Raw genomic sequence first — 25,691 nt, 5'->3', positions numbered from 1 at the left:
CCATAACCTCTGCGATGGCAGGCTAGACTACCGAGGCTGCTACACCTACCGACGTATTTATAACTTTACCGCATTGTAGAGAAGCCACATCTGCACATTCTGCCCCTTATGCTTTGGGTCGTTACCTTGGCAAAATTTAAAATTTGGTTTATCCTCAGTGATAGACCCAAAGTTTTTAGCACTGCCGATAAAGTTTTTTTTCAAATATATTTAAATAATGTCTGGCGTTCATTGTGTCGTCAATAAGCACCAAGTCTCTTCCTACTTTTGAAATGCAATCCCTAAACCATAACGGAAATTTTTCTAAGTTTAACCGTGTGAATTATATTTCGATTTTGTTAAGCTGTCAAGGGCTTGCGCCATACTCTAGTCGGTCCATCGTTTGTGATACAGCATTACCTTCGTCTGGTCGCAAAATATAATGTCGTCCCAAAAATCTTCTGGTTCGGAAATGTGGTTCAAAGCAAGAGACTTGCGTGCTGATCTCGATGAATATTTCTGGTGCAGTATGGCTTGACACACTGCTTCATGAGAAACAGCAACACCGCTCCCCTCGTTAAGCTCCTTTGCAAGTGTTCTCAAGGAAATTCTCGGGTTTTGATCCCTCTTTCGGATCATAAAGCGTTCTGCACGTCCAGCAATTTTAGTTTTAGGCCCACCTGCACGCTTTTGTTCTTCTACAAAGTCTTTATTCATTAAATTGACCTTTTCTCACTTGAACTAATTTCGATTTTGTATTATACGTACTCGTAACCATAAAATAAAAAAGAATATTTAAAAGTTTTATAAACCGTGTATTTCATACAAATTAGGGGGCAAAAATAATAATGACAATGTAAACGATTTCAACACAAGGACATAAATGTGTGTACATATAAGCATACGAATATACAAAAAAATTACTTTTTAAAGCATGGCTCATTAACCAAATAAACTAAAAATATTCACTTCGAATATCCTGATTAAGTCGCCGCAAGACAACTCACCATCATTCAAGAATTTCCTCGAAAAATGGGGGGTCCAAATATTATTCCTAAGAGCATTTAGGGCGCAAACCTTTTAATCCCATCCAATCTAGCAACTCCGCATTTGTCTAAAAAATGAAATATAGTTAGATTTAAAAAAATAATAATAATAAATAATAAGACTATAATGAAATAAAATGAAATATAATAAAAAAACTAACAAAAAAATAAATAAAATAAAATAAAAAAATTATTATATTTTAAATGTTTATGCATATTAAAAAATACAATAAAATAAAATAAAAATAAAAAAAATTATATATAATAAAAAAAAAAAACAATAAAATAAAAACAAAAATAAAATATAATAAAATAAAATTAAAAGAATGAAATATAAAATTTAAAAAATATTATATTTTAAATTTGTATGTACATTAAAAATATATAATAAAAAAAAATAAATATAAAAAATTAAATATAATAAAATAAAATATAAAAAAATAAAATGTAATGAAATATAATAAAATAAAAAAGGAACTTTTTCATACCAGAAATACATACCGGGGGCATACCATTGCGTACCGAGGGGCGGCCGCTATTAGAAAAAACTTGTTCTATCAGTTACATGCACCGAAAATCGACCTTGGGCACTTCCAACTCGAAGGCACGCATGAACTCATTCGGCTAAAGCGGCCGCAAGTGGCGTAAAACCGTATAATACAATAAAATGGGGTTATAAAAATAAATACAAAAACGTATAATAAATAGTTCCAATAAATAAAAATAAACATAATAAAAATAAATAAAATATAAAAAATAAAATATAAAAAATAAAAAAAAAAATAAAAAATATATAGAAAATATATTAAAAAAAAAAATAAAAAATAAAGAAAAAAAAAATAAAAAATAAAGAAAAAATAAATAAAAACAAAAAAAAATAATTAAAAATATAAAAAGTGTAAAATAAATATAAAAAAATATTTAAAAAAAATTTTAAAACTATTAAAAAAAAAAAATAAAATTGGAACATAACGAAAAAAGTAAAGAAATAAAATAAAAATAGTTTTACTATTAAACTTACTTTCTACTTCAATTGAAATAAAGTGAAATAAATTGAAAAAATTAACATAAACACAAAACGTATAATAAATAGTTTAAAGAAATCAAAAAAAAATATAATAACAAAACTACAAAAAATAATAAAAATATAAAAAAAATATAAAAATCAAATAAAAATAATAGTAATAAAAGTATAAAAATTAAAGACATAAAATAAATATAAAAAAATTGAATAAATATAAAAAAAATTTAAATAAGTTAAAAATAAAAAAAGCAAAAAAAAAAAACAAAAAGAAATAAAATGAAATAAAAATAATTCTATTATTAAACTTACTTTCTACTTTCTTCTACTTCAATTTAAAAGTAATAAATGATGTGATATAGGTAAGTTGAAAAAATAAAAATTTATTCAAAAACGTATAATAAATACTTAAATAAATCAAAAAACAAAATCATAAAAATAAAAAATATTAAAAAGATATAAAGAACAATATATATGAAAATTATTAAAAAAAGAATAAAAAATATATTAAAAAATAATAATAAAAATATAAAAAATAAAAAATAAAATATAAATAAATATAAAAAAATTTTAATAAAAATAAATATAAAAAATATTGAAATAGAAAACAAATGCAAAGAAACAAATAGAAACAAACAAAATAGCAAACAAATAGAAAAGGAAAGCAAAAACAAAACAAAATAAAAATATAAAAAATAAAATAAAAATTAATTTAAAACAGTTTTGATCAATAAAATAAAACTATAAAAAGGAAATATTAAAAAGAAAAGAAAAACTCAAACAAAAAAAATAAAATAAAAATAAATAAATAAAAACAATTCTACTATTAAACTTACTTTCTACTTCTTTTCGTTGAACGTTTTCATGCCCTTGCATTGCTGTATGAGGTAGCTAAACTGCTCATCACTTTGCAAAGTTTTCGGATTTCCAATGAGTATAAGCAACGACTGTGCTCGCGACAGTATGACATTCAAGCGCTGTGTTAATTATTAATTTAGTATAAAAGCCATATTAAAGTAGTTAAGTGAATGCATTTCTTTTAAGCTTTCTTGGGTGCAATGGTTTCGAAATCCGTGAAATTACAAAATACATACAAACATTGTGCGTAAGAGACAGTCTATTTTTATAATTTTTTTTGAACACTCGGCGTCGTTGGACTTTCGTCAAAACAACTTATACCTGTCAAGCACTACATTGCCGTATTTTTATGCCATACTATAATTTAGACCCGCGCCCGGCCCTGTATACGAATTTTTTGTCTAACTTAAACCTTTCTTACATCACAAAAAACCTGAATTCAATTATTTTTCTCTGGACCTATGTAGACCTGTTTTCTTGCTAATTTTTTTGGTAAAATATTTTATGCAACGGACGAAAAAAGGGACTCGAAGTAATGCCGAGTCTCACAGCATGTATACCACGCGGTCAATGTCCCGTAAAAGCACCCATGAAATTCGATAGCTGAGATTTTGTTAACCGCAGGGGGTCTCTCGAGCGCTTCCGTTGCACTTGAGGTCAGAAAAATTTCACGACCTTACAAGTTTGTGTACTTACCCACTTTGACGCGATGCCCACGTCTCCAGGAGAAGACCGCAGGTAGTCAACGGGATTTCAATGCTCTCATTTTTCTCGAGGTAACTACCTCGTAGGTCCCTTGTGTAGCCAGCTCATCTGTCTCGCAGCTTCCTGCGATGTCACTATGACCAGATACCAGATGAACTTTGTATTGCAGAATTTGAATGCGATCAAAAGTGAAGTCTGGCATTCCCCAACCAGTTTTTAGGGCACCGTTATCGACCTCAGGGCTCTGATTGCCGCTTGGCTGTCGGCGTAGATGTTAACCTCTGCGACAGTTATTACGCAAGTGAGCAGCCAAGCGGCTGCTTCTTTAATGCCGCTACCTCTGCTGAGAATACACTGCAGTGGTCCGGTAACCTGAACTTGAGTCTGATCGGGAGCTCCCTGTCCTCTAATTTTGAGCCCTCCGTGAGCCGGTTCATCAGTCCCTGCCTCCAAATACTGCACCACACCAATTTTTCTCTTGAAGGAATGTAAGTGTAGAATGTCCCGCTCGGACTGCGGTGCGCATTGATTCGTCGCCAAAGGGATGAACCCAAAGTTCCTAAGGATACTTGTGTCCGTGATTGAGGTCAAGCTTGTAGACCGAGCCTTTCATTCTTATTGCGACACGTGTAGCCATGAGATGTCTGTACTGTCTACAGGTACCCCTTTTAGCATTGCATTATGCGCGATTCTAATGAGGACAGACCTTTGGAGTCACTCCAGCTTTTTAACCGATGCCATCGTTTCCCGTGAGCTCCACCAAACAACGACTCTAGACAACAGAATTGACTTTATAATGGTATTATAGAGCCAAAAATCAACTTTAGGCGAGATGCCCCCCTTTTATACAGTAGCGCCTTTGCATCCATACAAGGGAATCTTCTCAATGTTGGGCTTCCACGTTAGCTTATTGTCAAGGATTAGACGTAGGTACTTCACCTTGTCAGAAAGCACCAATAGAGCACCCCCTATTGAGGCGAGTTGAGATCTGAGTATTTTGCATTTCCTCGTGAATAGGACAATCTCCGCCTTAGAGGATTCACCGATAAGCCGCTGCACCTAATAACTACGTTCAGATATCCACCAGTTAAATTCATATAAGTTGTTTGGACAAAAGTCCGTACTCCGGAGGTATATACCACATATATTCGTACATATTTTGTTTTGGAAAATACTTAGCAAAGTACCTCTGCACAAGTAAGCATGATTATAAATGTATGAATGTATGTACCTATGTATAATATTATTAACAAACATACCTTCGGATCCGTTACAAAGCCCAAATTACAAAATGACTTCACGAACGAAGCTATAATAATTGGCTTTTCACGACCTTGAAATAGCTCGGCTGTACCAACTTCGATGCCTTTCAAATTTCGATGATGCAATATTTGTTTTATTTTTGCGCATTGAAGTCTGTAAGGTGAAATAACACCTATTTTCCCAAGATCCACATGGTTTTGCAATTTGTGGATAATCCAGAGGACTTGGTCGACTTCTGCTTTATTGTAAGAGCTTCGTGATGATTTTGAGCGGTCTAGCTGGCCATATACAGGCTCGAAAATGATGGGAAACTTTTTATTGCCGAGCATTTTTAGTTTATCCCATTTCAATAGCTTATCTAAATGTGTAATAAGAAAAATTTATTTTCAGCTTCACAGTTTATTTAGGTAGAGGCGTGGCGCACAAGCATCCTGAGCTCCGTTCGAAAATATATTTTTGCCGCGCTTGACTTGAGTACTTCACCGAGCAAGGAAGAGTAGAATTAGTGAGTTAATCTTAGCAATAATAATTAAATCAGAAGCTGCGTGAAGGGAAAATATCCAATGGGCGATGCGAAAAAAACAGGTTACGAGCAATAAAATGTGGCCGATGCATTTTGCCATTAGTTCTGATAGAAAGTAAACCATGAATATTCAAATCATTGAATGCGTCATAGTCAGGGACCAAAAATGATAGTTATTTTCGAAATTTCAATTCAAAAAGGCAGTCGGAAAAGGTTTGTTTGTTTAACATGTTCATATATATAGCAATGTGATGCTTGTTAGCCAAAGATTACTTATTATTAATTTTAGGTTAGGTTATCTTGATGCGGTTGTCCACTGTGGATGCACGGGCATCAGCTGTCTGTTTGTTGGCTAAATGACAGTCCAGACTATTGTTTACAAGCGCGCGAATTGCATAATAGTGCGATAGCATTATATTTGGCTGGAAAATCACAACCAGCGATTGTTCGTGATCTCGAGCACCTTAAAGTAAATAAAGTTTTTGCTTATCGTACCATTACTCGTTACAATAACACTGGTAGCATCGCGAAACGTCATGGAGGTGGTCATCAAAAGACTGTAACGTCACATGAAAAGGTGAAGATCCAAAAGGTGCATGATCTCACATCAAAGCAGCAGCAAGTGAGACTTGAGAGAGCGAAGGAATTGCTTCGCTTGGCCGAACGCACACACATTTGCTTTCTAGTTTTATATTGCGAGGGAATCACATTAGACTAGCCAAAATCGCGAAAAAAGTAACTGTTTTGCCACGGCGCCACCTAAGGTACTCAATTCGCCTTGGTCGTTTCCCATGGTTAGTGAAGAGTCTAAGCCAGTGATTGCCAAAGTGGTTTATATCGACCCCTGGGGGTCTATGACAACCTGCAAGGGGTCTGCGTTAGCGAAAAAAAATTTGGGGGTCCATGAAATGAAAATGCGGGTCCACGATAGTGGATCTCAACAAATACACTGATAGTACCTATTTACTTACATCATACTATCTTATATCAAAATATATATACATTATTTATAAAAGTACCTATGAAGTAAAAAATGTATTATACCAGGTGTATAAGCTTAAATCCGCTGTTTTTTAGTAAAAAAAAAAACCCATTTTTTTTATAGAAAGCAAAAAAATAATTTATTCAAAGTATTTGCCCTCGCTAGCTATACATTTTTCCCATCTCTCGGGCAATTTGTGTATACCACGCCAAAAGAATTCTTCATCTTTCGAGGCGAACCACTCGTCAAGCCATTTCCGGACGTCTTCGTACGAATCGAAGTGCTGTTCGGCGAGCGCGTGACCCATCGATGAAAACAGATGATAGTCCGAAGGGGCCAGGCCTGGTATATAGTGTAATAAATGACGTTGGCAATATTTTAATCACTAAAAATGGGCACGTCAAGTGTCAAACTTAGACGAGGACGGCACTACTCGGACAACACTGAAACGACGAATGAACGAAGATGAGTTGGCGGGAAAGAACGACAGAAGTGATGGTTCGAAGTAAGGCGGCAACTTGTTCAATTCGTCACTCTATAAATACGAATGTGGGACAAATACGTTTATTCAATATTCATTTCCTGAATCTTGAAAATGAAAGTGCTAAGAAAATATTTTGAAAAATATAAACAGATAGTATATCACACAAATTATAGTGAGTCAGTGTTATTTTGTTCAAGAGTGCTGGAGAAAAGTAAGTACATTATTTTTTATTAAATTTTAGTTTTGTACTCGTAGTTAGCGAAGATAGATAAATTACGCCAATCATGATTTTAGTTATTAGTAGTTTAATATTCAATCATGCAAAATTGCACAAGTAGGTACTCCTCAATAGTTTCTTTTTAAAATTTTTAGCAATCAGTATTATAATTACAGTGCAATCTCCGAAATTCGAGCTTTTATTTAAATGCCCTCTATTCAGATTTTGAATCTAGGTTTGAGGATATTTTGACTATGGTAATATCACCGTGGATAATTAATCCATATGGTGTCAAAGAGAAACGAATGTCATAATGCAAGAGGAGCTAACTGAACTAAGTACAAAGGAAGAACTTAAGGTTCAGTTTAAAAACGGATATCAGCAATTCTGGTTGCAAAACAACATACCCGTTACTTATCCCGTATTATGGAATATAGCGAGGAAATTTTTAATTTCCTCTCCATCGTCATGCCTAGTGGAAAGAGGGTTCAGCGCTGTTACCAATCTCCTAACGAAAAAAAGAAACAAACTGGACATTATTAGCCGTGAAGATTTAAGATTAACCCTTACAAAATTGACGCCAAATGTTGATAATTTATTATTAAAGCATCAGGTTCATCCTTCTCACTAAAAATATTGACTTATTGCTTATGTTATTTTATTTATACGGAAAAACATGGCAAGGGGTCTAAGACACAAAAAAGTTTGGGAAACTCTGGTCTAAGCGCTAGCGGTCACCGTAGCCGAATGGATTCATACGTGACTACTATTCGGAAATGCACAGGTCCCAATCCCCATAAGTGATTGGCGAGTGAGAAGCTGTGTAGTATATGGTTACCCAAACAGTTTCATAGATTTTGTTTATCACATTCCTTGATTTCTTACCCATTTCCACTTCTGCAATCAATTCGTCTTTGTAGTACAAATGATTAAACAGCCGTAAAATTTCCGGATGCGATCGATAGTTTCGACGCAAACGTGTCTGTAAAGTTTGATCATAGGTGCCATCCTCTCTGATCGCATAATAATCGCGTTCGAGTAAACGTTCCATTAGGGAGTGTTTAAGGCCGAGTTCAGCGGCAATTTGTGACATGACCACCGGTCCCAATTGCTTGGTGTCTCCCGACAATATCACACGACAAGTTTTCGTATTAACGCTAGTTATGGCAACCAAAGTTTCCGCTTCCGTGATGGCGCCCGCTTCATCTATGAAGACATGCGTAAAGGGCCAAGCTCCAATTGTACCGGTACGCAAGCGTCCCACAGTGCAAAGTGTGGCCACAATTATGCTATATTTCTGAAGTACCTTAACGGCAGGTGACACAAGTTCTCCTTCAAAAAAATTTGCATATTTCTTGATCAGAGGATTAATATTTTTAAGCTCAATTTTATTAATCCATGAATTTGAAAAGACGCGTAAAATGTTCCAAGATTCAGACTTGTTAGTTCTAGGCTCGCGCTGCTGTTCTTCAAGTTGTCGATGTTTTTCGAAATATTCACAAATTTTCAGGGCGACTGTATCGCTAGCTGAATTCGAGCCGGTTGTAACCAAAATGCGACATCCCGGCCTGTGAATGTAAAGCTGTAAAATTGCTTCTACGATTGTCGTGGTTTTGCCAGTGCCTATAAAGATAATATAGAAAAATTACACCAAAAAAAAGCTAATATTCCGGTGTTGCTGTGATGGGATATTGACTCTCCACGAGGCTTGCAATTCGTGTAAACCGTTTCACGCTGGTCTGAATTCACTCACCTGGCGGTCCAACAACTATGTACGGGGCGTAAGGATTTCCACCAGCCACAATTTGTTCTACAGCTTGCAATTGCTCGGGATTTGTGCAAATCTGCTCATTAATAATCTTCAAACTAAGGCTTAAAATACATAAATTATATAGAGTTTAAGTAATGCATTCGTTTATTATTAGGGATTGTTTGGTGGTCCAAATACAAGATTTTTTTTATAATATTTAATCAAAAGGTATTTCTCACACTTATGACTCTCTTTTGGCCAATTACTTTATACCTCGCCTGCACAAGTTTATTAAGTGAAGTGAATATCATAAGACTTGACTATTACAGTAAAGCATTCACGCACTAACGCCATTGACTGTTTAGTAACAGTTTCGACCGAAAGTGTGGAAGTAATGTCGGAAACAATTGGTCAAGAATTCTCACACCAGACTCATGAGAATTCAGCACAAAAATGTCGGAGTATACCCTTACAAAATCCAGCTGACTCAGTAAATTAAGGACATTTGAATTGGATTCCGGATTTGGTGGCAAAACATATTTTTGTAATGCGGCACATTTTAAATTTCACGGCTTCGTTGACATAGTATCTGAGAATTAGAAATCTGTAAGTGATTGCAGAGCAGCCAAACAATTACATTTCAATGCAGTTCGGTGCAGAGTAGATGCTACCAACTTTTTTGGTGCTTTAACTCTTTTTGGCTTATGGTGCAGTTAGTGGCCTAGGTCAGCCGATGAAAGTGCTGCATATGTAAATGAAAAGTTGCCAGTTGGCAATCATGAAAAAATTTTATTTTTTTTATTTGATTTTATTTTATAAAGGTTTACATAGCAATAAAATTATTGTATAAACTGATAGTAGTGCAGCGCTAGCATCGGAGGCTTTCGGCTGACAGGTTGATTATGGCTCGATTAGATCCGACGAAGTAGATCAGTGTCTTTAGAGATAGTGATATAATATAGTTATGTTGGCTTCGGTTGGGTTTTTTAATATTTCAAGAGGGTCGATATTACGTAAGTGATGATGCTTAGCCGATGCAAGATTAGGGCATGAAGACAGAAGGTGATTTATAATCAAAGTGGAGTTCCAAAAAGTGCATAGGTTGGGTGGAACGCCTTGAAGTATATGGGAGTGTGTAAGTATTGTGCGGCCTAGCCGAAGGGTGTGTATGGTGTGACCATATTCGTTGGGATTGACTCACTAAAACCTGGTCACCTTTGGTGTTTTATGAGACTGTAGATGTCATGTTTAAAGATGATATTGGTTGTAATGGTAGGGGTGATTCTCATTAGTTTTGCAAATTATGAAAAATGAAGGAAGTACATTTAGCAACCATAAAAGCCGTTCGAGAAAGAATGCGCAGAAATTCACTTAGCTATTGGGACAATGTATTGTTTTCAGAAGAAAGCAAATTTAATATTTTTCGTTCAGACGGTCGCATAACTGTGTGGCGAAAATGTAACACAGCCTACGCTGCAAAAAATCTAGCACCAAGTGTGAAGTAGGGTGAGTATGCGAGTGAGTATGTAACGGTACATTATGAGTATGCGTAACTTATGTGGAATAAACAGTTTTTGTTATTGATGATTAGAAAAACTTGATTTTTATTCGATTGTCGTAATTGTGCCTATACTTATGTCTGCCATTGTATATCGGCAACGCGCGAAGAGAACTGCCTTAAATTACATGTGCGTGTAAGGCTGTGCGGTCTAATGAGCTATAGCCATACTCCTTAGCGGCGAATCTTACTCGCTAACTTTGTTGTTGCTTTCTCATGCAAATTTTTCGTCCAGTTAATCGAGCATAGAAATAGCGAACGGGGGGAAATGACGAATCAAATTAATAAAAACGCAAAACCTCTAAATTAGCTGTTTTGTTATCGTTGACACTTTCAGAATATTTATGAACCTGGCTTTACGACGACGTTTGCAGACAAGAAAAATTTGGCTGTCGCTATGTCGTAAAGTGTCGCGGTCCGTGTGTGTTTACTACAGGGTTCGACACTCGAAGTGTAATCAACTTCAGACCGCTTGTTAATTGGCTAAATGGCAGTCCAGAGTATTGTTTACAAGCCCGCGGGGGCATTTCGCCGAGAGAGAAAGAGCTATTGCATTATATTTGGCGTTTGTTCGTGAGCTCGAACACATTAAAGTAAATAAAGTTTTGTTTATCGCACCATTACTCGTTACAATGAGACTGGTAGCATCGCGAAACGTCATGGAGGTGGTCATCAAAAGGCCGCAACGTCACGTGAAAAGGTTCAAAAAGTGAAGAACCAACTTGAACGAAAACCCCGACGAAATGCCAATCAAATGACGAAAGAACTGAAAATATCTGAACGTAGCATCCGCCGCATACTGAAAAATTATCTCACATCAAAGCAGCAACAAGTCAGACTTGAGAGAGCAAAGGAGTTGCTTCGCTTGGCCGAACGCTGTGTTTTATGGGGAGAAACTTTTTTTCAAATGGAGCAATTCGTAAACTACCTAAACGATAGGGTTTATTTGACCAACTCTTCATACGAGAATTTGAGTCATCGATTGGGCACCAGGAGGCAGCACCCGCCACAGGTAATGGTTTGGGCAGCTGTAACTGCAGATGGGCGCTCTCCAATCGTTTTCATCGAGACTGGCGTCAGGGTAAATGCAAAATATTATCGGGAAAGTATTCTGGAGGTTGCTTTGAAACCGTGGTCAGACATACATTTCGGTGCCTGACCATGGACGTTTCAATAGGATTCGATACCGTCTCACAAAGATAGAGGGAACCAAGAATAGCGAAGAAACAACGTTCCGAACTTCATAACGTCCACACAATGGCTCTCAAATTCACCAGGCGCGAGTCCGATGGATTATTCTCTTTGGGCCATTTTGGAGAGCAAAGTCCGAACTTAAAGACTCACCGGTCTCGAGGCGCTGAAAAAAGCGATTGTCCGCGAGTGGACCAAAATACCTGCAAGTCACATTCGGGCAACTTGCGATTCGTTGCTGAACCGTTTCAAGGCCATAGTCAAGGCAAAAGGTGGTATTATCGAGCAAAAGTAAATTGACTCTTATTTTTGCATTATTTAAACAAATTTTTCTTTGAATTGAATAAAAGTAATTTTCCAAACTAAATTTATGGCATTTTTAATTGGTTACACTTCGAGTGCCGTACCCTGTATAAATGTGACAAACTTCACTCTATCTAAAATTTACTAGTTCTTTCGTATGCGCACATACTTTTTTGAAAGAAATTTGTATTGGGACCATCATTTACCCCTACTTTTATATATATTAGGAATACTTACCTCGAGTTTGTGGCAATGTTTATTTTAGTCAAATTATTCGGCGGGAAAATGTATTCACATTTTTTATGATTCAACAACTCTAAGGCACGACGTTGCACACGAAAATTGTATCGATTTGGACGGAAAATTATATTATAGGGCTTTTTCAAACTGAATGGTGGCCTTATTTTTTTACCATTTTTCTTCGTTTTACTATTGTCTTCTTCGTATATTTTTATATAAACTGTCTTGTTTTTAATATTCTGCAATGTTCTCACATGACGCTGTACTTGTGGATCACGATCTTCAATTGACTCATGTGGATGAATCTCAAGTAAATCTATAGGATATTTAATTTTAACTTGCGACGAAGCAGTGCTCAGTAGTGGTACAAATACCACTTCATCCGTTTTGACACTAAGCACCTCATCGAGATTGATCTGCGGTGGCACCTTTGTCTAATTAAGAAGCGTAAACTATTTATTATTAATAAAAGTTGCGAAACTACGAATAAACGTACCTTGAATTCGAGAGGATATTTGGATTTCGATGTTTTCACCCATATTGCATGTTTTTGGTATAAACTACAGTAGGGCAGCATAGTATGCGCATCTTCAATTTGTAACAACAATTCCAAAATTTGACTAATGCAGCCCGGTTCAAGTTGCTGGCATTCTACGTATTTTCTAAAAACAAAACATACATATTAAATGCCGATACCATAAAACTACTATGTAAAGGAACTAACTGCAATAATGGTTTGTTTTTAACCAAAAATTCCACTGCAAATTTTTTAGTTTGCGCCAATTTTATTTCATCGGAAGGATAGTATTGATCCAAAATTGTGACCCTTTTAAAGTTCCTACAAAGCACAAACAAAATCGATTAATGCAAGTATTTGCAACAGATGGTATGTAAAGGGTATTTCAAAATGCCAGGCTAGATGTTTTTTTTAATAAAACATGAAAAAGTTTAGATTCTTTCAGGTTTCACGGCAATTCAAAGTACGGCCTCTTAACAATTATTTGTGAAAAATGGCACCATTTAAGGGGGTATTCTGGTCCAGAAATTTGAAAAAATCATTTTTTTTTTTGCACATTTTCAAATTTTAGACCTTCAAAAATATGCCCTTCAAGGGATTTTTCAAAATTCGAATTATTTCGGAGATACAGCGGATTTTGTGACGTGGTGGTGAACGGCAGATGTTACCGGACGACTTGAGGACTCGTACTTTCCAAAGTTTGTTTACAAAGTACAAACCCTTTACTTATAAATGTGTTTATGTAATTTCTTTAACATAAAACAACACAGTTATGCTAAAAAGACGCCGGTTTCCTAGCTTGTGCTCTGATATCTTATGTTGTGATAACGGTAAAATACCGTTTGTCTATTTCTTTCCTTTTCTTATGTTTGTTCCTTTGCTAATATTGATTTTAGTTGCAACTTGAATACTTAAGCATCTACAAAGGCTCCTCGAAAAGAAATATCAGATGGCGTTAGAAATTTAGTTATTCAGCACAGGAAAGAAAAAAAATCATATGGCGAAATTTCAAAAATCTTAAACTTAAGTCGTGCAACAGTCCAGACCATTGTTAAAAGTTTAGTTAGTGGTTCAATCGAAAATAAGCCGCGCAGTGGCCGCACGAGCAAACTATCTCGCAGAGACGTCAGCTTGATTCTAAAAGAAGTGACAAAAATCCAAAAGTTTCTGCTCCGAAATTGGCCGAGGATATAGCAAGCTCATCCAACAAGTGTGTTCATCCAAGCACAATTCTAAGATCCCTGAACAAAAACGGCTTTCATAGTAGGACGCCACGAAAAAAGCCTCTTATTTCTGAAAAACAAACCGTAAACTTCGCCTGGAGTTCGCCAAAGCACACAGGAAAAAGGTGATGGATTTTTGGCAAAAAGTTTTGTTTACAGATGAGTCGAAGTTTAATATATTCGGTAGCGACGGAAGAGCAAAAGTGTGGAGGAAAAAAATACTGCACTGAGTCCGAAGAATTTGGTATCAACAGTGAAGCATGGTGGTAGTGGTTTGGGGAGCTGTTGCTACATCTGGAGTTGGAAGATTAGTATTTATTGAAGCTAGTGTGGATAGTTATAAATACAAATCACTATTGGAAGTCAATCTGAAATCTTCGGTGGATGATTTGAAGCTTGGTCCAGGTTAGGTCTTTCAATAGGATAACGATCCAAAGCACAAAGCACACATTGTGAAGGATTGGCTGCTTTACCATGGTCAAAGGCAATTAAATACACCACCGCAAAGCCCAGATTTGAATATTATTGAACATGTCTGGGAATTTCAGGTCAAAAAATTAGAAAAAAATCCAATTTCAAGCGCTTCAGTACTCAAAGAACGACTAATAGAAGCTTGGAACAAGAAACTTCTGCAAAGTTAACAAATTTAGTCACCTCGATGCCACCTTCAAGCTGTAATTGATGCTAATGGTGGACCAACTAAATACTACTCGTAAGAAGCAAAATTACTTAGAGTTAAGTGAAGTAAAATATTTGTGTACTCTATGTAGACTTTTGGTAGGTTTTTTTGCCTTAGCTTTGCTATTTTATGTTAATGTACTCGTATGGATTTTTTTTAAGATTATAATGATTAGAAAAAGCTTTCAAATAAAACTGTGTAAACACATTTATCAGTAAAATTTTTGAACTTTCAATCCAGTGGAAATAGGGGTGTATGTAGACTTTTGTCGGTCACTGTATATACTTTATATTTCTATAATATATACCTGGAAATATATATATAGAAATATCCAGAGTGAGTGAGTAGTAAATAATGTGATCTAAGTTATTCTATTGGAATTGTTGCTCAAGCTTCAATTTGTTCTCAAAACTACTTTTTTTTAGATGGTATGATATCTCAAGTTCTACTTGACCGATCGCTTTGAAGTTTGATAAGAATTTTTTATTATACATCTGTCTATCGCGTCTGCCTCGGATTTTGAAAAATTTAAGTTTGAAGTATTTTTTTTAAATTTGAAAAGGTAAAAAAAGAGGGTAAACATTTTTTTTCCAGTTGACGCCATTTTGTGAATTTTTTTCTTTGATTTGGCGTAATCTGGTAGCGACGTCCTAACTAATGAAGGATTTTTTTAATTTGTTTTAGATTGTTCTAGATCACTACAAGGGTTGGAATCATGTCAACCATGGAGCACCGTTTTTTATGTAGCCCCCACTCTGCCGGCCTGTAATTCCAGTTTTTTTTATTAATTGTTTTATACTTTTCCAATATTAATAAAAACCATAAAAAATGGATAGTAAAAATGTTTTAATTTTTTTTTAGCTTAGTTTCAAAAATACCTAAAATTAAGGCGTCTAGCCTAGAATACCCCTTTAAATGTTCACCATGAGCACGTCTCCAGGAGGAAATCCGCCAAACAGTCGATTCATGAATGCCGAATTGTTGAGAACGTCGAGAAATCGTGTTGATGTTGCAGCAATCTGCTCAACATAACGTCCGGTCCTTTTCCTATGCTCTACAGAATCAGTTTCTTGAAATTTTTTCACCAACCTCTGAATTATCGATTCATTCCGAGATTATTTCCACCAAAAAAAATAACGAATTTTGCGATATGTTGATCTTAAAGATCGGCCATTTTCGTAATAGGTTTCAATAATTTTTTCGCGTTGCTCTATGGTGTAAAATTATTTCTCTATTAGTTTCCCTTCATAAATTGTACCTTATGCAAAACAAAAAAACAAATAACAATTGAACTTTCGTTTTCATAGAGACCCTGAAAGCCCCCCACTTTTTGGCAGATAAAAAATTGCCCAGCTCCTCCTCCCATTTGTGGTGTGCATCTTGACCTTTTCCACAAATGAAGGAACTTTCAGTTTTATGCCGCCTCCAAACGGTAGATGGTTTTGCTATGACGAGCTTTTTCTTGGCAGAAATGCGCTCGGAGGTTTGTCCTTGTCTGCCGTGGGGCGACCGTTATCTGAGAAAACGCTTTCCATTTCAATTCAACCGGGCTATTCGGGACATGTTCTTCGATTTCGATGTAACTCAAATATGTTGCTCTCTGGTCAAAATAATGAGACACGTATTTTTTTGTTCGCCCGAAAAAAAATTTTTTCACGATCTATCGGCAATTTTGTTTTTCGTCTCAAAATCAATTTTTTTTAAATGCTCATAACTTAGTCAAAAACGAACCGATTTTAATGATTTTGGGTTCAAAATGATCGTAATTCCTTACACGAGCGACTTCATGTAGAAACAATTGCAAAGACGTAGTTGAAAATTTTTATTTTTCAAAAAACAAAAAGTGCGAAACAGGTTTTTTACTCAAAAATTCATTACTCAAAAACACCTCATTTTAGCTACTGGCCATTCAGCTCAATTGAAGTTTGAGATGTCCTCTTGATTTGGAAAAAGTTAAAAAAACAAAAAAAATACACTTTTTGAAATATTGAATTTCGAAAAAATTTCGATTTTTTTTTTTTGCAAAATAAAAAATTGTCAACTATTTTTTTGCAATTGTTTCTACACGAAGTCGCTCGTACAAGTATAAGGTCTATTTATAAGTTCGTGCGGTTTTACAACAGATGGCGTAACTTGATTATTATTCCATCGATCCACATTTCCAAACATTCATTGGAGAGCTACTGTCGTAAGGCACAAACGTCAGTATAAGTTTTTTATTTGAAGCGTAAACAACAATATTTTTACCACACTTGAAAATGTCGAATTTCGTGCCAAATAATGTGTTTTTGCGGGGAATTCTTCTTCATTATTTTAATATGAAGAAAAAAGCAGCCGAAAGTCATCGTATCTTGGTGGAAGTTTATGGTGAGCATGCTCTATCTGAGCGAACGTGCCAGAAGTGGTTTGCACGCTTTAAAAGTGGTGATTTTGGCTTGGAAGACGAAGAACGCGAGGGTGCGCCGCCAAAGTTCATGGATACCGAATTGGAGGAATTGCTCGATCAAGATCCGGCTCAAACGCAAGAAGAGGTTGCAAAAACTTTGGGAGTTGATCAATCAACCATTTCCAAACGTTTAAAAGCCATGGGAATGATCCGAAAGGTAGGCCATTGGGTGCCGTATGAATTGAAGCCAAGAGACGTTGAACGCCGTTTTATGGCATGCGAACAACTGCTTCAACGGCACAAAAGAAAGGGTTTTTTGCATCGAATTGTGACTGGCGATGAAAAGTGGGTCCATTACGACAATCCAAAACGTCGGGCAACGTATGGATACCCTGGCCATGCTTCAACATCGGCGTCGGCGCAGAATATTCATGGCCTGAAGGTTATGCTGTGTATCTGGTGGGACCAGCTGGGTGTTGTGTATTATGAGCTACTGAAACCGAATGAAACGATTACGGGGGATGTCTACCGACGACAATTGATGCGTTTGAGCCGAGCACTGCGAGAAAAACGGCCGCAATACGCAGATAGACACGACAAAGTTATTTTGCAACATGACAATGCTCGGCCACATGTTGCACAAGTGGTCAAAACATACTTAGAAACGCTCAAATGGGATGTCCTACCCCACCCGCCGTATAGTCCAGACCTTGCGCCATCCGATTACTATCTCTTCCGATCGATGCAACATGGCCTGGCTGACCAGCACTTCCGTAATTACGATGAAGTCAAAAAATGGATCGATTCGTGGATTGCGGCAAAACCGACCGAATTTTTCACAAAGGGAATCCGTGAATTGCCAGAAAGATGGGAAAAAGTAGTAGTAAGCGATGGACAATATTTTGAATATTAAATTTGTAACCATTTTACGTCAATAAAGTTTCAAATTTCGAAAAAAACCGCACGAACTTATTCATAGTCCTATTAATTACGATAATTTTGAACCCATAATCATTAAAATCGATTCATGTTTGACTAAGTTATGAGCATTTAAACAAAAAAGTTTCTTATATAATTAAAAAAAAATCGATTTTGAGGCGAAAAAGAAAATTGTCGAAATCGAAGAGCATGTCCCGAACAGCCCGGTTGAATTGAAATGGAAAGCATCTCCTATCATTTGGTATGCTCACCCGGGCACCACCATATAATAGTCACGCACCAACCCATTCGGCTACGGCAGCCGCTTACATGCTTACGCGGTTCATTTTTGATGCCTGAGCTTAAAACAATCTTCGGGTCAAACTGTTTTAAACTCTTTTGTAAACGGCTTTATTCTGTACCTTTTTAATTGTTCTTATATGGCTTTAATTATTTATATCTACCCAAAATATTTCGTTTGCTTGTGTTCAGTTTTTTTATTTCCGAGATGCAGTCTCCTTATTCTAGAACAGAGTTCAGTAACAGCTTTATTTTCCGATTTCTGTAAAAATCAGAAATAATACATTCTTAATTAGTAATTCAATTAATCGCAACAGGGTGCAGGCAAAATAAAAATATTATTAATATATTTTATTGTTCTATCGGATTTCCTGTATTTGAGAAGAACTATTTTTAAGCTGATTTTTGTATTGGGTATTGGAATAAGTTTCCGCCCACGCAAAAGAAGGTACGCTTCTGATAATATTTTTGTGTTCACTCTACTAATATACTGGTGATTTGAAGGTGTATATGTGAGGATTCGATCGAAGAAGTTGACATTCGTTTGAAGCGTAAATATCCTTTTTTATCTGACGTCAAAAATGTCTACGTGAGTCCCGAAAAAATAGCATTTGCGGGAAGTCATGCTTCATTTCATACGTTTTAAACAAAAGTGCAGCTGATAAGTGTCGTATATTGATCAATATTTACGGTTATCTCGCTACATCAAATACAACTTGTCGACGCTTCCAAAGTGGCAATTTCGACGTGAGTGATTAAGATCACGAAGATACTCAACTACAACAATTATTGGATGACGACGCATGTCGAACCCTTGATGATATGTCTAAAGAGTTGTATGTTGACAGATCAACCGTCAGTAAACGTTTGCACGCGATGCGAATGGTCCAGAAAGCAAGTAACTGAGGCCACATCAATTGAGGGAGAGGGATATCGAAAGACGTTTGATGACGTATGGTGGTGCTTCTTGAACGGCAGAAAAGAAAAGGTTTTCTGCATCGCATCGTCACTGACGATGAAAAATGGATCTATTATGTTAACCCAAGTGTCGAAAATGTTGGAGCCTGCCAGGTAAACCAGGTCCATCGACAGCGAAAAAAAGTATTCATGCTTCAAAGATTATATTGTGCATCTAGTGGGATCAGAATGGTGTCATCTATTATGAACTCTTTAAAACATTTGAAATCATCACTGGAAATCGTTACCGACTGCAGCTAAATCAAGCAGTTTGAATCGAGTTCTCAAAGAAGAGCTGCCGGAAAGGGACGGTAGATATGAAAAACTGATTTTGCTGCATGACAACGCCAGGCCACACGTTGCTAAATCGGTCCACCTCTCAATTTTGGGACTTTGTGCCTATCTGTTACTGATGTCGTCAAGGGTATTATGAAGCTTAAGTCTACAACGAAAACTGACTCGGATGGCCTTTCGGGCATTTTGCTGAAGAATTGCTTGTGTCTTGCTGAGCCTCTCACAATTATATTCAATAAATCGTTGTCCTCTGGTATCTTTGTTGACGACTGGAAATTTACTTCCGTTACGCCTATATTTAAGAGTGGAAATTAAAACGATGTTAGCAACTACAGACCGATTTCGAAGCTTTCGTCTGTCTCAAAACTTTTTGAGATAACAGTGAATGAAAAGTTATATTTTGCTGTCAAAGGCCTAATATCTACCAACCAGCATGGTTTCGTTGCAAGTCGCTCCACTGTCACTAACTTGTCTATTTTCAATGATTACTGCATTTCAGCCTTCCAGAACAGATCTCAAGTTGATGCAATTTACACAGACTTCTCTAAAGCGTTTGACAAAGTATCGCACCGGATACTCTTGTCGAAGCTTGCATCATTGGGTATACACTCCACGTTTTTGTCATGGATCAAATCATATTTGTCCAACAGGCACTGCGTTGTAGCCGTTGATAATACGACATCCCGTGCATTTATTGCATCCTCTGGTGTCCCACAGGGAAGTATTCTAGGACCCCTCCTCTTTATACTTTTTATTAACGATATTGGTTCTTGCTTTTCGTTTGCAGACCACTTGTTGTATGCTGATGATCTTAAAATATTTGCGGTGATTAACAGTGTTAGGGACTCTGAAAAGTTGCAAACCGACTTGCACAATGTTCGGAACTGGTGCTATTTAAACCGTTTGTCACTAAATATTAGCAAATGCTTTCACGTAAAATATGCTAAATCAAACAATACTTTGCATACTTCGTATAATATTGCTGGCTTACCTTTGCAATCCGTTGAGGAAATTAAAGACTTAGGCGTTATTTTCGACTCTAAGCTGAATTTCACCAGCCATGTTAACCACGTCATAAGACGATCATATGCGATGCTAGCATTCGTTCGCCGTAATTGTTCTGCATTTACCAACCCACACACTCTCAAAACATTGTATTGTGCTTTTGTTAGATCAAGATTAGAGTATGCCGCTATTATTTGGAGACCGTACCAAATAGGTCTGTCTAATCGGATTGAGAGAGTTCAGAAAGTCTTTCTTCGTTTTGCGCTCCGATCTTTAAACCTTTCTGAACCTGTTCCATCGTACCGCTCTCGATGTTTATTAATTGACTTAAAACCACTTGATAGCAGACGATCTATTCTATCGTGCTCATTTATTATTCGCATCATTTCTGGATCTATTGATTGTCCTTCCCTTTTAAGTAAAATTCAATTTAATATACCCAGTATGAGGCTCCGACAGTATGAAACCTTTAAAATTGGCTTCTCGAGAACCAACTATGGGGTGAATGCTCCGATTCCTAGGACATGTGCAGATTTAAATATGTTTTTCAATTCTTCTGGTGCTGATTTTACATGGCCGTATGGCATCTTAGTCAATCATCTTAAATCGTTCTTTTCTTAGTATACTACTAAACTATTGTACATTAGCTTAATATAGTCTGTAAGAATGTATCCATTCAAAGACAATAAATAAATAAATAAATAAAAATAAATAAATAAAAATATTTAGGGGGACTGAATTGGACAATCTTGCCCCACCAATTACCACCTCTTCCGATCAATGCAGTCAGCCTTTATTGGAGAGCGGTTCATTTCTTACGAGAGCATCGCAAACTGGCTCAACGAATGGATCAAGACAAAAGAACTTGAATTTTTCGTTAGAGGAATCCGTATGCTGCCTGAAAGATGGAGCAAAGTTGCAGTTTCCCATCGCATATACTTCACATAATATCAAGTATTAGTTAATTCCTTAAATAATTCGTAACTTTGGCTAAGAAAGGACGGATACTTATACCCATACCCAATAATATCTACTACTTTAATACATTTAATGATATTTAATCTTTTCTCTTTATTTTCCACCTAGTGTTACATCATTATTCATTATTCATTCAATACAATTAAAAGCAAATAATATATTTAATTCAAACCTAGTTATCAAATATAAAAAAAAAATTAAAAATAAAAATAAGTTAAAAATAAAAATAAATTAAAAATAAAAATAAATTAAAAATAAATTAAATAAAATTTTTTTTATATTAAATCCCCAGCAAAAATGACCGCAGCATGGAAGGCAAAAACAATACACGGTGTTCATCCCCATGACCTTGAAATGAAGAAGTATGACTGCCAACACCTTTTAGAAGACATGCAGAAGTCGACCATACTGGACACATGTGCAATAGTTCGTAGATTTTTAAATATTTAAGCAATAGCAATCGCATGGGCGTAGAACTTGGACTACGCCCCACCCGAGCACAACGCCTTGAAAATTTTATCCGGGATGTGTAATCTCCGACAATAGCCGAGATGGATTAAACTCAAAAAAATAATAATAATAAAAAACAACAATAATTCAAAAAATAATTAAAAATAATAAAAAGTAAAAAAAATAAAAATAAAATAACAAATAAAAATAAAAAAAATAAAAATAAAATAACAAATAACAAATAAAAAAAAAAAAAAAAAAATAAAATAACAAATAAAAAAAAAAAAAAATAAAAATAAAATAACAAATAAAAAAAATTAAAAAAAAAAAAAAAAAAAAATAAATAAAATAAAAACAAAAATAAATAAGAAAAAAATGTTTTTTAAAATAAATAAAAATAAACAAAAAAACAATTTTTTCACTATTATTTTTTTTAATAATAAGTAAATCCGTGTTTAAAGATGCTAAACCCCCCAGTTGGGAGAATTTAGAGGCTAAAAAACCTAAAATTTGTTTATGACTTATGGCAATTTCAGCCCTCTATTCCTGGGGAAAAGTAATATTTTCTCCACTTTTCTCCGCCCTGCGATGATATTTCATTTTAAAGAAGTGTCTATATGCCCTTTTTTCGTATTTGTTTTAGTTCCATCCATATTTATAATACGCGAAAGCATTTTTTGTGAATGTCATCAGACCTGCATTATCTGTTCGATTTTAAAAAATGAGGTGCCGAATCAAAGAACTTAACCAGAGGAGTGTTTTATTTTTGGAAAGTGGAAACCGATTCAGCCGAGAAGATTTAGCGGTACAGGGTGATTTGAAATTTGTTGAAATGAAAAACAACACCATGAGAAATTTCTCTTCACTCCGTGACGGTTAGACAGATTTAGATGAAATTTGGCGCACGGATTGTTGCTTATAGCTCAAACATTTGTAATATATTTTATATTTTAATAGAGAGGGTTCCCACCTGATAGAATTTAATTTAGAATAATTCATCAGAGTGTCAAACGGAATGTCAAATATATTATTGTAAAAGGTTACCACCTGTGAGGCAAACAAAATTGTCGTTAATTCATTTGTTAATTGAACTTTATTCAATAAAGGGTGTATCACACGATACAAAGGGCAATAATAATAAATATTACATACTATGTATGTATATATGTTGTATGTACCTGCACAATAAGCAAATACGGTCGCTAAAACGTAATTTTTAAGACTTTTAAAGTATTTATTTTTTTCAAATCTTTGTTTTGACTAATTTTCAAGTACTGCGCAATGGAATTAGTGGTCACATGTCGCTCCGTCTAATTTATCACACACGTAACCAAGGTATAGTCTTAACATACTGATTTCAGTCATTACGGGGTACTGCCTAATCTGTAGGCACGCACAGAGAATGGGTGTGCAAACACATGACTTCTGCAGAAGTTGTCTAGACGAGGAAGAGACGATCCCGCGCCTTCTGTGTCACTGTTCTGCTCTATCCAGACGTAGACTCGCCTTTTCGGCGGACATTTCTTCAACGGGTTAAAAGACCTCGGCTCTGTCGAAATTAAGGACCTTGCGAAATTTTTAAATGGCACACATTGGTTTCAGGAGGCTAGTTCCCCACGCGGCATTACAATGGGCCATGAGCCTGAGTGTGTCCTACAATGGACAACCGCTTCAACCTAACCTAACCAAGGCGGGGGAATATTTGGTTTCAATATTTCTTTTTTCGTAAGTTTGGAAATTACCAAGAACGAAAACGTGAAGCGGTGATTCCCCCATAACGAATTTCGAACTGCTTATGCTGTCTTATGTAGATACATATGTGTACACTTCTACGCATACATACATTACTGCACACATGCATAAATATGATTGGATGTTCCTATGTGTGATCATAGTTACATCCAATTGCGACGGATGTTACACCTCAGATGCAGGAATGATAGAGATTCGCCTTGGCTCAGATGCATATATGCACATACACACATGCGCATGCATGCAATAATAAAGTTTTTCTTACATAACACAAATGCACTATTCCTAATAAATGCACATACACATACACACACACAAGTCTTTTGTTTCGTAAAACTTACCTTCACCTCCGTATCTTGAATTTCTGTTTTACTTTTTGACATTTTTATTCGATTCTTGTATATTTGCAGAGTATTGATTTATTTAACCAAGCGATCTACTCTAAGATCAGCGACCAACTAATGCAAGAATGATGGATTAAATGAATGCGACTTCCGTCAAAGTATCATATTTCTAGCTATGGCTGTAACGTAACATGCGGTAAACAAGAAAGAGAACGCCGTAGTACGATAAATTCGCTCATTAATAACATAACAAACCAAAAACAATGCAACAACACAACAATAAAATCGAAACTAATGTACTCGTAAACTTATTTCGCGGGCTCAATAGCTGATTCTGTTATATTCACTGAGAGCGGGTTAACGGTTTGCGGATGTCGCCATCTTTTTTATTCTCTGCACCGTGCAATTAGACTCAAGTTTAGTAGGAATAATATTGCATAATTTTCCTTGAATTTGTTTACAAGAGAAGGTTATGTACGAAGATGGACTCGTAGGTATACATATGTACATATACAAAAATGTGATCATGAGGCATAGAAATATGTAGAACTACAAGTAAAACTAACATCAATGATTGCAATCCAAAATACTCGGAACAATAACCAATGCATTTTGGTACGTCCCAAATCAAGGACCTCATATCGATACAGTAGCAAATTTCATGCAGGACAAATCATATTCTCCGTTTAGCGAATCATACAAATACTGACGTGCGACGACTCCCATCAACAGACAGCGCCAACACCAACTCAGCTGATAACTAGAAAAATTTCAAGTTATGTATGTAGGTATGTATGTATGTACATACATTGTGAGCTCCCAAAATGTAACATTGATAATGATTATTGATATGAAATCGAAGCTGTAAAACGAATTACTTAGTGTAATAAGACAGGCGTAATTAATAAAAAAAAATAAAACTAAATGAAAAAAAATAGAATTAAATAAAAAAAAAATTTAACTAAATTTAAAAAAATAAAACTAAACAATAATATAACACTAAAAAAAAAATAAAAAAATAAAAGAAAAGTAAAACTATATAAAAAAAATTTAACTAAATTTAAAAAAATAAAACTAAATAAAAAAAAAACTAAATTTAAAAAAAAATAAAACTAAGTTAAAAAAAATAAAAATATAAAACTAAATAAACAAAATTGAACTAAATAACAAAAAAAAACTAAATAAAAAAAATTAAACTAAATTAAAAAAAATTAAACTAAATTAAAAAATAAAACTAAATTTAAAAAAATAAAGCTAAATAAAAAAAAAATTTAACTAAAAAAAATAAATAAATCTAAATAAAAAAATAGAACTAAATAAAAATATAAAACTAAATCAAAAAATAAAACTAAATAAAAAAAAAAAACAATCGGAGGTGGCGAGTGGAAACTACTTGCGTTACGACCAGACAAATCTGGCCAACCTACAATCTGAAACAGACAAAACCCTTATAAGTCTTTCGATACACAAACTAAGGCATATAATATCTCTTATCACCGGCCACTGCCTTTTGGGCACTCACGCACGTCGGCTGGGGGTTCCTCAAAACGACCTGTGCAGATACAGCGAGGACGAAGATGAGAAAGTATCGAGCAGACATTTGCTGTGCAGTTGTCCCGGTCTAGCCAGAAGTCGACTCGCTCTTCTAGACTCTTCAACAATTGACAATCTTTCAGTACTCTCGAACCTGAAAATCGAATCTCTCATCAAATTCTCGAAACGAATTAATATCTTTGACCAAAATCTACAATAAAAATCTCGGTTAGGT

The 25,691-nt window shown here is 35.3% G+C and overlaps 1 protein-coding gene and 1 long non-coding RNA gene across 3 annotated transcripts in view; one reads left to right on the top strand and one right to left on the bottom strand.

Moving 5' to 3' along the window:
• Nucleotides 1-24,860, top strand: part of LOC128868082 (uncharacterized) — a 30,926-nt gene extending 6,066 nt beyond the window's left edge. The window contains exon 3 of the long non-coding RNA XR_008455058.1: nt 23,990-24,860. This is a non-coding gene — a long non-coding RNA (uncharacterized LOC128868082). The remainder of the gene's footprint in view (nt 1-23,989) is intronic.
• LOC128868078 (putative helicase mov-10-B.1) lies at nt 815-24,011 on the bottom strand. Of its 2 annotated transcripts, XM_054109811.1 has the most exons (10): nt 23,921-24,011; nt 18,308-18,405; nt 12,845-12,958; nt 12,617-12,782; nt 12,118-12,554; nt 8,832-8,950; nt 7,964-8,701; nt 4,869-5,230; nt 2,883-3,023; nt 818-1,093 (listed from the first exon to the last, which is right to left on the bottom strand). In XM_054109811.1, the coding sequence occupies exons 1-9, from the start codon at nt 23,960-23,962 to the stop codon at nt 2,886-2,888; spliced, it is 2,214 nt and encodes a 737-aa protein (XP_053965786.1). In that variant the 5' UTR covers nt 23,963-24,011; the 3' UTR covers nt 818-1,093; nt 2,883-2,885. The 2 variants fall into 2 exon arrangements, 1 of the variants encoding a protein (XP_053965786.1); XR_008455056.1 differs by lacking the exon at nt 4,869-5,230 and having other exon boundaries at nt 815-1,093.
• Nucleotides 24,861-25,691: the final 831 nt, after the last annotated feature.

The sequence above is a fragment of the Anastrepha ludens genome, chromosome 6, assembly GCF_028408465.1.
Source record: "Anastrepha ludens isolate Willacy chromosome 6, idAnaLude1.1, whole genome shotgun sequence".
NCBI classification, from domain to species: domain Eukaryota; kingdom Metazoa; phylum Arthropoda; class Insecta; order Diptera; family Tephritidae; genus Anastrepha; species Anastrepha ludens.
Note: the sequence above shows the minus strand (reverse complement) of the source record. Positions and strands in the feature narration are given on the sequence as shown.

Coding starts and splice junctions, on each gene's coding strand:
- LOC128868078 (XM_054109811.1), bottom strand. CDS start 23,962: ATGTCAAAAAGTAAAACAGAAATTCAAGATACGGAGGTGAAG. Junction 8,951..12,117: donor AACATTGCCACAAACTCGAG/GTAAGTATTCCT, acceptor ATGTATTTTAAG/CCTTAGTTTGAAGATTATTA. Junction 3,024..4,868: donor GCTTTGTAACGGATCCGAAG/GTATGTTTGTTA, acceptor TAATTAACACAG/CGCTTGAATGTCATACTGTC.